Genomic DNA, 14,075 nt, shown 5'->3' with positions numbered 1-14,075 from the left:
TGAAATATCTAGGAATAAATGTAACCAGAGAAACAAAGGACCTATACAAAGAAAACTACAAAACTCTACTACAAGAAACCTACAGAAGTGGAAGAATGTACTATGTTCCTGAATAGTAAGACATTGTGAAAATGTCAATACTGCCCAAAGCAATTTACACATATAATGCAATCCCAATCCAGATTCCAACGACATTCTTTAGAAAGATGGAAAAAACAGTTACAAACTTTATATGGAAAGGAAAGAGACCCAGGATAACCAAAGCACTGCTTAAGAAGAAGAATAAGGTTGGAAATCCCTCACTCCCTGACTTCAAAATTTATTACACAGCTACAGTGGTCAAAATAGCTTGGTACTGGTACAATGAAAGATACATTGATCAATGGAACAGTATCGAGAATTCAGAAATTAACCCATCAACATACAGCCAACTGATTTTTGACAAAGTGCCTAAATAGATCACATGGGGAGGTGATAGTCTCTTCAACAGATGGTGCTGGCAGAACTGGAAAGTGATATGCAAAAGATTGAAACAAGATCTTCACCTCACGCCTTATGCAAAACCAACTCAGCATAGCTTATAGACCTAAACGTGAATCCCAAAATTAATGCAGGCCATCAATGAAAAAATAGGGACAAATGTGAGGGCACTAATTCGGGAATACACAGACTACCAAACATTTTGAAAACTACACAAACAAAAGTAGACAAAATAGATGATTGGGACATACTAAAAATTTAAAACTATGTGCATCAAAAGACTTCACCAGAAGAGTAAAAAGGGAACCCAGAGAATGGGAAAAAATCTTTTGCAATGACACATCAGACAAGGGACTCATTTCTAAAATATATAGGAAACTACAACACCTCTACAAGAAAAAGACAAATAACCCAAATAAAAAATGGGTGCAGTACATGAACAGACACTTCACCAAGGAGGAGATCAGGGCAGCCAACAAACATATGAAGAAATGTTCACAATCATTAGCAATAGTTGTTGTTGTTAGGTGCCATCAAGTTGGTACTGACTCATAGCGAACTTATGCACAGCAGAATGAAACAATGCCCGATCCTGGGCTAACCTCACTACTGTTGCCACGCTTAAGTCCATCGATGCTGCTACTTCGCCAATCCATTTCATTGGGGTGTTCCTCTTTTTCTCTGACTCTCCACCTTAGCAAACATGATATCCTTCTCCAGCAACTGGTCCCTGGACCAATAAACAACATTCTTATCAACAGAGAAAAGATTGAGGTTGTCAAGGACTTCATTCTTCTTGGATCAACTATCAACATTCACGGAAGCAGCAGTCAAGAAATCAAATGACGTATTACATTAGGCAAATCTGCTATACTAGCCATTAGAGAGATGCAAATCAAAACAACAGTGGGATATTATCTCACACCAGCAATAACAGCAAAGATCAAAAAGGTAGAGGACAATAAATGCTGGCGAGGATATGGAGAGACTAGGATGATCCTGCATTTCTAGTGGGATTGTAAAATTGTCCAACTTCTCTGGAAAGCATTATGGTGCTTGCTTGTTGTTGTTGTTGTTGTTAAGTGCCGTCGAGTCGGTTCCGACCCATAGCGATCCTGTACAGGGTTTCCAAGGGTGTAAATCTTTATGGGAGTAGAAAGCCTCATCTTTCTCCCGCGGAGCGGCTGGTAGTTTCGAACCGCTGACCTTAAGGTTCGCAGCCCGATTCGTAACCACTACGCTACCAGAGCTCCTTATGGTGCTTGCTTAGAAGGCTGGAAATAGAAATACCTTATGATCCAGCAATTCCTCTACTTGGTATATATCCACAAGAAATATGAGCCATAACACAAGTAGATATATACACACCAATGTTCACAGCAGCACCATTTACAAGATCAAATAGATGGAGACAGCCTAAGTGCCCATCAATGGAAGAATGGATAAACAAACTGTGGTACATACACACAATGGAATATTATGCTACCTTGAAGAACAAGAAGGAAGCTGTAAGCTATCACATAACATGGATGAACCTTGAGGACATTATGTTGAGTGAAATTAGTCACAAAAGGAGAAATACTGCATAGGACCACTACTGTAAAAGACTAAGAAAAAGAACCCATACTAAGGGGATTGGGATTCTTTGCTGATTACATGGATGTGGGGGTTGGGGTCAGGGGAGGAAGGGGAAGGTGGAATACAGGGTAGGGAATAGACACAGGATAGTTTGTGTGCTAGGGACGGTGGCAATACACAAGAGGAAGGGGAATGGAAGGACAAGGCGGGTGGGAAAACAATTATGCAGGTTTGCATGAACTAAGTGGGACAGAGGTAAATGATGATGTATACACAACCTTGGAACAACAGGGCTCTGAGATACAGGGATTGAGACATGGTTGGAATGGGCAAAAGGGGGGAAATAATGTTAAGATGCTTGGCTGTCTTTTGAATCTTAGTTTCCCTGGCATACCATTATAAAATAGACACTTGAGGGGGAGAGAAAGGAACAGCCAGAATTATCACCATAGAAAGTTTATAAGCTCTTCTTCTGCCTGTAACTGATTGGAATACCTAAAATGGGGCTACAATGTGCCCAGTGAAGTAGGCTTCCTGTGGAGCCTCTGCATTACATAAGACTATAGGTGGAATCCTGAACCCCATCCAGAATCTTCTGAGTTGGGAAATTTCCACTTGAAAGGACAAGCAGACCAGCCTGGAGTGGCTAGAAGAACAGAAGATATTTCTTGAAAGAAACACCGACAGGAAAAATACAAAACAACAATGGCAGTCCGATTGATTACTATAAGAACAAGCAAGTAGCTCTCCCAGGAGACATCAAGGCAAATGGTCGGGTCCTCTCAGGGCAAACCTCCTTCCAAGACTGAGACTCAATGGGAATACACAAGCAGACACGTATTCTGACTGGTGACCACACTGGTCACCAATAAGGGGAAGTGAGGGAAAAACAGCAATGAAGCTGCGAGCTAAGTCCAACCACCTTCAATACACTCCTGTGAAACCAGGTGTAGACCTGGTTGGCCAGCAGTTTGGCAAGACCTGGGAACTTCTGGGCCCAGAGTCAGTGACATAGCCACAGAGGACTAGAGTGGAGAATGATAAGAAGAGAGGGTATATGCACAAGAATACCCACACTTACAGAAAATACCCACATGACCTGGCTTTAATGGCTGGATGATCAGAGCTCAACTTGAAGAAGAAAAAAGAGGAAAAAAAGAGTAATCTGATACAATTTGATGAACTTGACCTACACCTATGGATGCAGTAGCTCAAAAGTGGGAACAAATCGTTCCCACCCCCTCCATACACAGAGCAGACAGGGATTGGCAACTTGGACATTGGGGGGACTACACAGGTGAGAAGTGACTGGCTTACAAGCTTTCAAGAGGGAGCCTAGATCCAGAGGGCGTGGAGGAGGGTAGACTCTGCACTGAGTAGTATACAAGCTGTCTGGGCGGGGCTGATGAAAGGAGATGGGGATAGGTCTCTTGTGGTACAATAGTGATAACTCTTATCAGGACTGACTGTGAGGGCTGGTAATGTAAAGGTAGATGTTTTGTAGCAAAAGGAGGGTAGTGATTGACTGCAGTCCAGGAGCGGAGGTCCCTGGGACCTTCAAGGGAGAAGAGTGGAGAGCAGGACCTTACCCAGAGAAGCAGTGATGCCAGAGATGGAGGCAGAGATGATGACGTGGAGACATGGAGTGGCTGGGGAGTTTAGACCCAGAGAGGGAGAGGGACTGTGTGCTGATGACCGGGGTGGGGGCAGGCTTGCAGGGTATACCCTTTGGTTGGTTGATGATGCATGGAGGGGACTGTAACCATGGCAATGAAATGATATACAATAGGATGAATGCAAAGCTAATGTTCTTCCATGTAAACTATGACATAATTCACAATAAAACATTAAACAAATAAATAAAAAAGTGCCTCTGGGTGATCTTACAACAACGCCAACCTTTCTATTAGTAGCCAAGCGTGTTTACCATGTACACCACCCAGGGACTCCCCATGAAAGAGACAACATCCTATATAAAGGGCACCATCACCGATGTTCAATAGCAGGACGAGGACACCTTAATGCTGTGATGTTACAACCCTGGTTTTCCTCCCAGTACTCTGAGCTCGTCTCTCTCTCCCTCATGACAGGATTGACCACTTGGTATTTTACCAATATCTTTGATTGTTTCCCTGTTCCCAGGTGAGCTCCTCAACTGCCCAAAGGAACTTGGGCTGCACTGGGTCCCTCAGGGTCCTGACCCACCTGAGGAGGTTTCCCCTGGGCAAGCTCTGCTCTCGGGCCTGCACTCCACCAATGGTGAGACTCAGCCTCTTGGCCACGTCGGGACGTCCCTCAGGGAGGCTGCCGTCATGGGTTCGGCCTGGGGAGGTGCCATAGCGCTCCTCCAGGCACCGCAGAGGCACCGTCCTGTTGATTGGCTGGAAGATGATGACTCCACTCTGTTGGGAGATGGGCCGGCGGTTGCCTACATAGCAGCGCACCAGGCCGGGGATGGAGTCAAAGCTCTCCATCTCAAACTGGTACTGCACGCGGCTGTAGGCCTCACTGAGCCGCAGGACCGTCTGGATGATCTTGAAGTGCTGAGGGAAATTCTTCCACTGACAGGTCAGGACAAAGTTTCCCGGGCTGGACAGAGAGTCTCGAACCAGGAAGTCGCCATCGCGCTGCACGAGGTTTTCTGACACCTTTGGGACAGAACAGTGAGCTAGGAGTGGAAAAGGTACCCCTTTTACAAAGTTTTTTTGTTACCCACTTTTCTAGACCAACCCAAGGCAATGTTTTCATGCCTCTTTGTTTTTCCAGATGTAAAATTCTTAGGAGAGCCAGTCAAGGATCATTTACTGAAGACACGAGGGTCTCCAGACTCATGAAACTTCTGTTTCTAACGGAGAGCCTCTATTTTACTGAGAACAAGTAAGGGCTCCTGGGTGGTGCTATACGATAAGCACTAGACTGCTAACTACAAGGTTGGTGATTTGGTAGTTCAAATCTACCAGCTACTCCTTGGAAACCCTATACAGGGTTGCTATGAGTCGGAACTGACTCAACGGTGTTTAACAACAACATATGGCATGCCACATGCAGGAGAGGTAAATTGGGAAGGAGATTGGAAGTGCTTGGGAGGGTGCTGGGGACTGTCCTTTTAAATAGGGTGACCAGGGGGGTGACATAAGAAGATGACATTTGTGTAAAAACTTAAAAAAAAAAAGTAAAGCAGCAGAAATGAGTTATGTCCCTGATGGGGCAGGTCTGCCTTCCCAGCTAGTGGAGTGCTGAGGAAGGTGTCATCCTTAGAACACTACCTCCTAAGACTCCCCATGCCAGACCTGGTGGATGGGAACCAGGCATGGTGTGTGGATTAGAGATTCGAGTGTGAACTCTGACCACACTGCTTATCTGCTGGAGGACCTGAAACAAAATTAGCCTAGTTCCCTCATCTCAGTTACTGTGAGGATTATACAGCATGATTTATGCAAAGTACCTAATACAGTGCCTAAAACACAATAGATACTCAAAAAGAGCTGATTATGATGATGGTAATATTTACAGCCAAAGGAGAATTTATACTGTGGTGCAACATGCCTGTTAGGTAGCAAGGTCACCTGGGTTTGCATTCTGGTTCTGCTGTGTGACTTTGGACAAATGATGTAATCTCTTTGTGGTTCAGTTATGTTGTTGTTGTTGTTATATGCCATGGAGTTGGTTCTGACTCATAGCAATCCTACACAGGGTTTCTGAGGCTGTAAATCTTTATGGGAGCAGGCCACCCCATCTTTCTCCTGGTTCAGTTATAGCATCTGTAAAATGGGGATAATAATATTACCTATAGAATGGAATCCTGATGTTGCACTGTAGGATAAGCATTGGACCACAAGGTCAGTTTGAACCACAAGGTCAATGGTTTTAACTCACCAGCCACTCCTTGGAACCCTACACAGAATCACTATGAGTTGGAAACAACTCAATGGCACTTAACAACAACAACATAGAGTGGCTAGAATTCAAGGGAAAATTTTTTAGCTATAACTGTTATTATTACAGTGTCTGGTTATATAGTCCAAACTGCTATGTAGAAACTGTTGACACTAATGGCAAATCATACAAAAATTTTATGATTATGATAATGAAAAATGATTCGTTTTATAAATTTTGACAATATCTTCAAGACATTCCAACATTTGTTCAGTAGTATATGGCTCTGTTATCTTGAAATGTGGGAGAAAGGTGAGTCTTTTTGCTCCTGAAAAAAGATTTAAGGCTTTGGAAATCCTATACAGGGTCTCAACAACAACAATATGGCTCTGCTATCAGTGTTTCATTCTGCGCTGCTTAAGGTCGCTACGGGTTGGTACCGACTCGATGGCACCTAACAACAACAACAACAACATCTTAAAATAGTATGCCAGCATGGTTACTTTAAAATTACATCTTAAAAATATATTTTCATCCAGAAATTATATTTCTTGGAATTTAGCCCAAGGAAATAATTACAGGTATGAGCACTGTAGTTATTTTAAAGGATGATGGTCTGGGTCTTACAAACCCCTCAAGAGTCCAATAAACTGTACTGCATGAATACAACAGACGTGAAGAGAGCACAGAATAGTGTAGAAGATTATTTTTTCCACAGGATAAAATTCCCACGGTATATCATTAAGTAAAGAACGTGAACTACAAAAAAGATTGCATAGTGACTATATTGAATGTCATTGAACTGTTTGTGTTCAGTCTTACCTATATGTTCACCACAATTTAAAAAGGAGGAAAAATATGCAGTATGATTTCATAATTGATTTAGGAAAGTATGACAGGATATATATAAAAAATACTTATCATGGTTTTCTGTGGGAGGAGAATTAGGAATGGGTATTTACTTGTTTTTTTTCCTTTCTGTATTTTCTACAGTAAATTTCAAACAAACAAAAAACAAGGTCAGAATGAAAAATTATTCTTGGACAGTGCTGAGAAATCAGCTACACTGTTGACACTATGATGCCTTTCCCTACCTCCCCTGGCACTCATTTACTGTCACAGTGTGGTGCGTTAATGATTGGCTAGCCAGGTTCACAATAAAAGCCCTAGCTAAATTCTACATCTCGAATCTGCAGGCTTACCTTATTTTCAACTTCTAACACCGTTCGAATCCACCGGCCACTCGGAGGGAGAAAGATTAGGCTCTCTGCTTTGGTAAAGATTTACAGCCTTGGACACCCTATGGGGCAGCTCTACATGCTCTAGAGGGTTAGTATAAGTCTGAATCCACCCATGACAGTGGATTTTTTGGTTTTGTTGTTGTTGTTGTTAAGTGCTGTGGAGTTGGTTTCAATTCACAGCAACCTTGTATAGGGTTTCTGAGGAGCAACTTGTGGGTTTGAACTGCCAACCTTGTGGTTTGAATTCCAACACTGATACTATAGCACCACACCAGGAGACCATTAAAAGGAAAACAAGGAATAAAACAAACAAACAAAAAACCATTAAACATTCAAGGTGATAATGACCTGAATGACAATCACATCAAGTACATTCCAGGCCATAAGTCTGGTCACTGGGTTAATTCCTCCTTCTTCCCCGCCCCTGGGTCTGGGTCTGGGTAGGGAAAGGATGGAGAGAGGAATAAATTGTCAGCCTCACTGGGGTAGAGGCGGCTTTGTTACTTTGTGCCACCTGCCCCTCTGATGCCCTCTCTTCACCTGAATTAAATCACTGCCTTAAAAAGGGAGCCAGTGCCTGCAGGCTGTAGGCAGCCAGCCATAGCCTCCATTATCTGACTCCAGCCCTGTTTTCCTACTTCTTCAGGTTACCAGCCCCGGGCCTCCCCTCCTGAGACTGAGACTGCGGACCGCGGGGACACTTGTTTGTCCTTCATCTGCTTATCGAGCATGTAGAAATGTACTTTGGATTCCTGACCTTAGTTCTTCCCATGGTCTCCTTAGAGACTGGCCTACGTGAAGCCACTGCAGGCGACTTTGCAGTATTTGTTTTTGGATAACCAGTGGCTCTGCTCCCACATGGCTGGAACAGCATGTGCTAGGGAGGGGCGGAGAGCAGGTACCTGTCGAGGGATGCGGCCGTGGTACCAGGCGTGGCTGCGCAGGTCCTCACTGCTCAGCAGCAGCTCCTCCTCCAGCTCTTTCTTCAGCCTCTCGGGGGTCCTGTCCATGGCGTGCCTCTCCTTGGAAAACTGCAATGAAGAGTGGACAGTGAGTGACCTCTCCCTGCCAGGCCAGGCCAGCCAGTGCGGATGACCATCCACCTCACTGTTGGCTGCTATGCTATCAAACCAGTATAGACTGAAAGCCATGTCTAGGCTTAATGACTACAATTAGCAGTGACCTTTTAGTTCACCAGCTGCAAGTGTGTAATACAATTTTCATCTGAGCATGGAGAGAATGAGCCAAGAGCTGGTTAAGCTGCTCCTTGGAACATTCTACTCAGGTTTCAGATAAAAACACCAGATACACCAATAAGCACTGCAATACTATTCACAATAACCAAAAGGCAGCAGCCACCCAAGTGCCCATCAGCACTTGGTATAGATCCACAGACTGGAATATTATTCAGTAATGAAAAGGACTAAAATTCTGATGCATGCTATGATACCGATGGACTTCGAAAACAGTATGCTGGGTAAAATAAGTCATGCAAAAGGGCAAACACTGTATAGTGTCACTTATATGAATCAGCTAGAATAAGCAAATGCATGGAGACAGTAAGTAGTAGATGAGTGGTTACCAGGAGCTGAGGGGAGAAGGATTGGGGAGCTATTATTTAAGGGAAGTAGTGCTGGAGACAGACAGCGGTGACGGTTGCACAGTACGGTGACTGTGATTAATGTCACTGAATTGGACACTTAAAAAGTAGTTAAACCATCACCATTTTTGTTCTCTATATATTTAACATAATAAAACTAAAAAACAGGAACAAACGAAAAACCAGGGCAAGTTGGGCAAGGTGGGGAGGCAGAGAGAGCTATGTAGGGCTATGAGACACATCTCTGAGGCTGGGCTGCTCTGTCTCCAGGGGAGCTTCCTCATTTTTAGTTAGAGTTGTCCTCCTGTGGGGCTGGGAAGGATGGCAGTCCCTGAGTGGCCTAAGGCAGTGTTTCTCACGGTACATGCTTGGGCTGCTGGTGATGACCTCAATCCTTCACAAACTCAAGCATAGGAATGGAGTTAGCCTTTAGAAATGTTTGGAGCAAAGTGACAGGGTAAGTTTATGTCTCTTGAATCTAATAACAGGAATGAGAGTTTATGTTTTTTGTCTTTTTCATGTCCATTTTCTAGTATTTCATTATTCTGACTGATTTGAATTGAAACTTAAAACAGAAAACTGGTCTGTCACCTCAGCTTGTTTGAGATTCCCTGGTCTAAGGCACTGCATAGTGCTCAGGGCAGGGAGTTCTGGGTACAATACAGTCTCTAGGTTTAATTTAGAACCCACATTCACTTATAACATGTGAACTGAATTTGGACACCTGCCCAGTTCCCAGCAAAATCAGGCTCAGGAACTGCTTGCTGAGGGTCATGTGAGGTTAGCAGGAAGAGGCTGTGACCCTCAGCTGTCCCTAGGCTTTCCTAGGTCCCTCAGCTTGCCCTTCAAAAGCTCTTGTTGTTGTTGCTAAGTGCCACTGAGTCGGTTCCAACTCCTAACTACACTGTATAGGGTTTCTGAGGAGCAGATGATGGGTTTGAACCACCAACCTTGTGGTTAGCAGTCCAATGACCTTAGGAACAACAAAACTGTTCCTCATCACCCTGCTTTACCTCTCAGCAAAAAGAGCTTCCAATCCTTCTCCACCAAGAAAAATGAAACCAGACATGGAATTTTACCATTGGATTCTTATCCTTTCTTAGCATTCTGTGCAAGCTAGCCTGAAGGGGTGCTGGCCACAGAATGACTAAAAGACCATTTCCAGGTGGGGCTCTGGGCACTAGTTGTTTACTTCTTCCTCCCCCTGTTACCCCCCGCTCCTCTTGTCCACACTGCCTGGTACATAGCAGGCACTTGAGAATTGTCTGTTGAAATAAATTCAGATCAAAGAGAAGCTGATGTTGACGGCCCTAGGATGCTTGGCTTAGATAATGATGTTTGCCACTGTCTGCACAGATCATTAATTAAGTACAACTAATCTGAATGTACCTTGGGAAACACTTCACTGTTGACTGTCAACTGGCCATCTTTATTGTTAGTCTATTTTCTGTCTTGCCTTCTGCTGGACTGTAAGTCCCCAAAGAACAGAAGCTCCTTTGCATTCTTCACACCTGCCCTGGAGCAATGCCTGCACGTACAGGTACTCACTGGTCACTGAATGAACAAAGGCCCCAAGATGAGAGCCTCTATGATTTTTCTCAGTTGTTGAGATTCTCCATCTCTCTCAAATTAATAGAACCCCTAGTTTTAGCTGGACATGTTACAGTACAGCTAAAAGACTACATTCTTCTTAAAGGGAAATGGGGTTTCATGACTAAGTTCTGGCCAAGGAAGGGTTATCAGCAATAGTGGTAGGGCTTTTGAGGTAAGATGTGATGGTTGGAGCCCCAACACCATCCTGGGCAACGAAGATGAAGACCACACCACAGTGATGATGGAGCAGTGACTTGAAGGAGCTCTCGGAGCCAACACACCAGCCCTGGATTGCCTGGCACCTTGTCTTCCATGTGATCTTTCATCTTGTTTCAAGCAACACCCTTGATCGCATCACAGCCCTGATGCAATTTAAGGGGAGTTTCCCTGGGGTGTGTCCTGCAACACCTTTTACTTATGAGAGATACACAGAGACAGAAGTGAGCAAGAATCAGAGAGACCTGCTACCACCAAGAAAGAAGAATCAGGAGTGGAGTGCATCCTTTGGATCTCTGCACTATGAAGCTCCTACAAGCCAGGAAAGATCTCCAAGGAATGCTGGGCCTACAGATGCTGAGAGGAGACAAGGGCCTTCCTCCAGAGCTAGCGCTCTGAATTCAGACTTCTTGCCTCTTAAACTATGAGAGAACAAATGTCTGTTCGTTAAAACCATCTAGTTGTGGTATTTCTGTTATAGCAACATTAGATAGTTAAGACATAGCTGAACTAAGTCCTAACTGATGTGGTGCTGTGGGTTACTGCGCTGGACTGCAAAGTCGTTTGAACCACACAGTCAATGGTTCAAACTCACCAGCCGCTCCTCAGAAACCCTATATAGGGTTGCTATGGGTTGGAATTGACTCGATGGCACATAAAAACAACAACAAATCCCCTGTTTAAGGAGTCCTAGTGGTGCAGCGGTTAAGCGCTCAGTAAGTAGCTAACTGAAAGAGTGGGAGTTTGAACCTACCTAGCTTCTCCACTGGGGGAAAGACAAGGAGATCTGCTCCCGTAAAGATTACACCTAGAAAACCGAAGCGTTCTACTCTGTTATATTGGGTTACAATGAATTGAAATCAACTGGATTGAACCCAACAACATTCCCTGTTCAGCCACTCCGATGGTTTAGTTTGTATACTGTGTGTTGCAACCTGGGTCTACTTCTCCTTGGTTTGAGCTCTGAAAATGTGGAGATCAGCAGGTCCTAGTTTCTGTCTGAATTCTCCTTCACTGAAATTTTATTCACTTAGAGCCAAAAGTTATTCCTTATTTGTCTTTTCATTTTTCTTCCTCCCTGACTGGCCACCTCCCCCAGTCTCTCTATTCTTTCTTATGCACTCAGGCAACATGTGTTCTCTTGCTCTCGTAGCATCTCTCATAAACAGCAAGGTTTTTAGCATTTTATATGCAATGACCTCACTCCCAATTTTGAGAGAATACTATTTTATACTTGTTACTAAAAATATAAAATCAGCGATCATGTTATTTTTGTCCTAGTTCCTCAGAGAAATAATTCACAATTATTACTCTTTCCTTTGTAGACCCTGCAGGTCTTTAAGGCAGCATCTAGAAACGAGAGAGAAAAGGAGATTATTCAGACCAACGTTCCCAAATAATCTGGGATGGAAGATCAGACTTCAGAAATTGCCTTTAAATTCTGGCATAATTTGTGAAAGGCTAGGAGGTTCCACAATTGCCTAAATTTGTGTTAAAGACAGGGAGAGGAAAGAAGACAGAAGAGAGAGAGGAGAGGGAGCAAAAGAGAGAGACAGAAAGCACAAGTGAGCAAGTCATTGCAAACAGCTTTTCATCTCAAGCCCATGAGGGCTGGTTCCAATACATGAAATGAACCAGGCTTGCTGCAATGTCTCCCACACTAGTGAAGAAGGAAATTTAAAAAGGTCACCCACCTGTGGCCACTCTCACCATTAAACAGTGGTTATTTTGAGGGTTACTGCACTCTAGAACTTTCCCTTACTGTTTTTACTCCATATGTTAATATACCTTTTATTATTTCGTCCAGCTGTCTATTGCTTTATGAAACCCTGATCTTGCCAACTACGGTTCTGCCACTTAGTTCGGTACTTTGATGACCTGAAAACACCAAGCTTGGTGAAGGATGACCATATAAGGCAATTTTAGCAAAATGCATCCATTGATATTTTTGAAAGTGTTGTCCTTGATATTTGTGTTCGTTGTGGGCCAGAAATGAGATTTCTCCTTCAACAAGAAGAGTCGGATTGCTGCTACCCTTGGCTTCCCTCAAACAGCCAGAGTTTTTGTTAACAGTGTACCCTTTATCTTCTATGTCACCTACTGGAAGGAATTTTCTTTTTGCCTGAAATGCCAGCATTTCAGTCATGGCCCTGGCTAGTTTTCAGCTTAAGTAACACACCAGTACTTCAACTCTTGGCAACAGTTTCATCACATTTGAGTGGGCTTCCGTATCCTCGGGAATTCTGCTTAATTTTTAAGTTCATAAAACTCCTATTACTGTCCTTCCTTGGTTGGTTGTTGTCACTGAGTCAATTCGAATACATGGTGACCCCATGTGTGCAGGACAGAGCTCCACAGGGTTTCCATGATGGTCATCTTTCCGAAGCAGGTTGTCAGGCCTGTTTTCTGAGGTGCCTTTGGCTGGGCTCAAGCAGTCAACCTTTTGGCTAGTGGAGTGCTTAACCATTTGTGTCCCCCAGGAACTCCCTGTCCTTCCTCCAACTACAACATTTCAGGGGGAAAGACTCACATGATAATCACATGCACTGTCATTGTCTGTAGTGGGCAAACTCAGCATGAGAAGAGACCGAGTAAAGCTGTCAGGTCCTAGAACACCAAAGCTAATGACATTGGGAAAATAAAGAGGACACAAGAATACCACCCAAGTCCATTCCAGTTCCTACAGCCCTTTCTCCTAAACTGTATTTTCCAACTCTTTCACACTTGTTTGTGTAGACCCACTTGTTGTAAAGTCGATTATGACTAATGGTTGACCCCATGTGTGCTCTGTAGGGTTTTCAATGGCTGTTTTTCTTTCTTTCTTTTTTTTTTTTTTTATCAGAAAATAGGTTGCCAGGTCTTTTCTCCTAGGTGCCTCTCGGTGGACTTGAACCTACATCCTTTCAGCTGCAGCCAAGCATTTGTACCACCCAGGGATTCTCGTCTGTGTGGATGTCTTCTGAATTCAATGTGCCTTGAAGTCTGGCCAAACCCAAGTCATCCTCAATCCTGAAATCCCAATAGCACCTCTGTCCTGTTAGTATGGCACTGTGGTCACTGTAACAGCCCACAATAAGTAACACAACTGTGTTCACCAAAAAATTTACAATGAATGAGAATGCAGTTTTCATTGGCCCTTTGAATTTCATGTTCTTCAACCACCAGAAATAGCAAGAAAACTCAAAATAATCAATCTCTCACAAAGGCTACAAATGTTAATAATCACCATTTTGTAGTAGTAATACGATATTTTCATCAAGAAGCTCAAATTCTCTCTTAGCTCCTGAAGTAGAACCTCACATCGAGCATCTTGTCTGGAGGAGTGAGGGTGGAGGCTAAAGTGGGAGTAGGAGAAGCAGGGTTGGGTTTTAGCTGCCCGTGCCATGTCGCCTGTCATCTTGAGCTCCACCTCACATACCAGCTGTGGGCTCAGCACAGGAAGGGAGGCTGCTCTGCTTAGGATCAAGAGCAGTCTGGGTCTTTGCCAGTTG

At 43.8% G+C, this 14,075-nt stretch overlaps 1 protein-coding gene across 1 annotated transcript in view; it reads right to left on the bottom strand.

Moving 5' to 3' along the window:
- The window catches only part of BCAR3 (breast cancer anti-estrogen resistance 3), a 161,211-nt gene that overhangs the window by 28,389 nt on the left and 118,747 nt on the right, over window positions 1–14,075 (bottom strand). The window contains exons 3-4 of the mRNA XM_006831048.1: window positions 8,078–8,206; window positions 4,264–4,706 (exon numbers count right to left, since the gene is read on the bottom strand). Coding sequence (XP_006831111.1) covers window positions 4,264–4,706; window positions 8,078–8,206 — 572 coding nt within the window. The remainder of the gene's footprint in view (window positions 1–4,263; window positions 4,707–8,077; window positions 8,207–14,075) is intronic.

This window comes from Chrysochloris asiatica, unplaced genomic scaffold, assembly GCF_000296735.1.
Source record: "Chrysochloris asiatica unplaced genomic scaffold, ChrAsi1.0 scaffold00002, whole genome shotgun sequence".
NCBI classification, from domain to species: domain Eukaryota; kingdom Metazoa; phylum Chordata; class Mammalia; order Afrosoricida; family Chrysochloridae; genus Chrysochloris; species Chrysochloris asiatica.
Note: the sequence above shows the minus strand (reverse complement) of the source record. Positions and strands in the feature narration are given on the sequence as shown.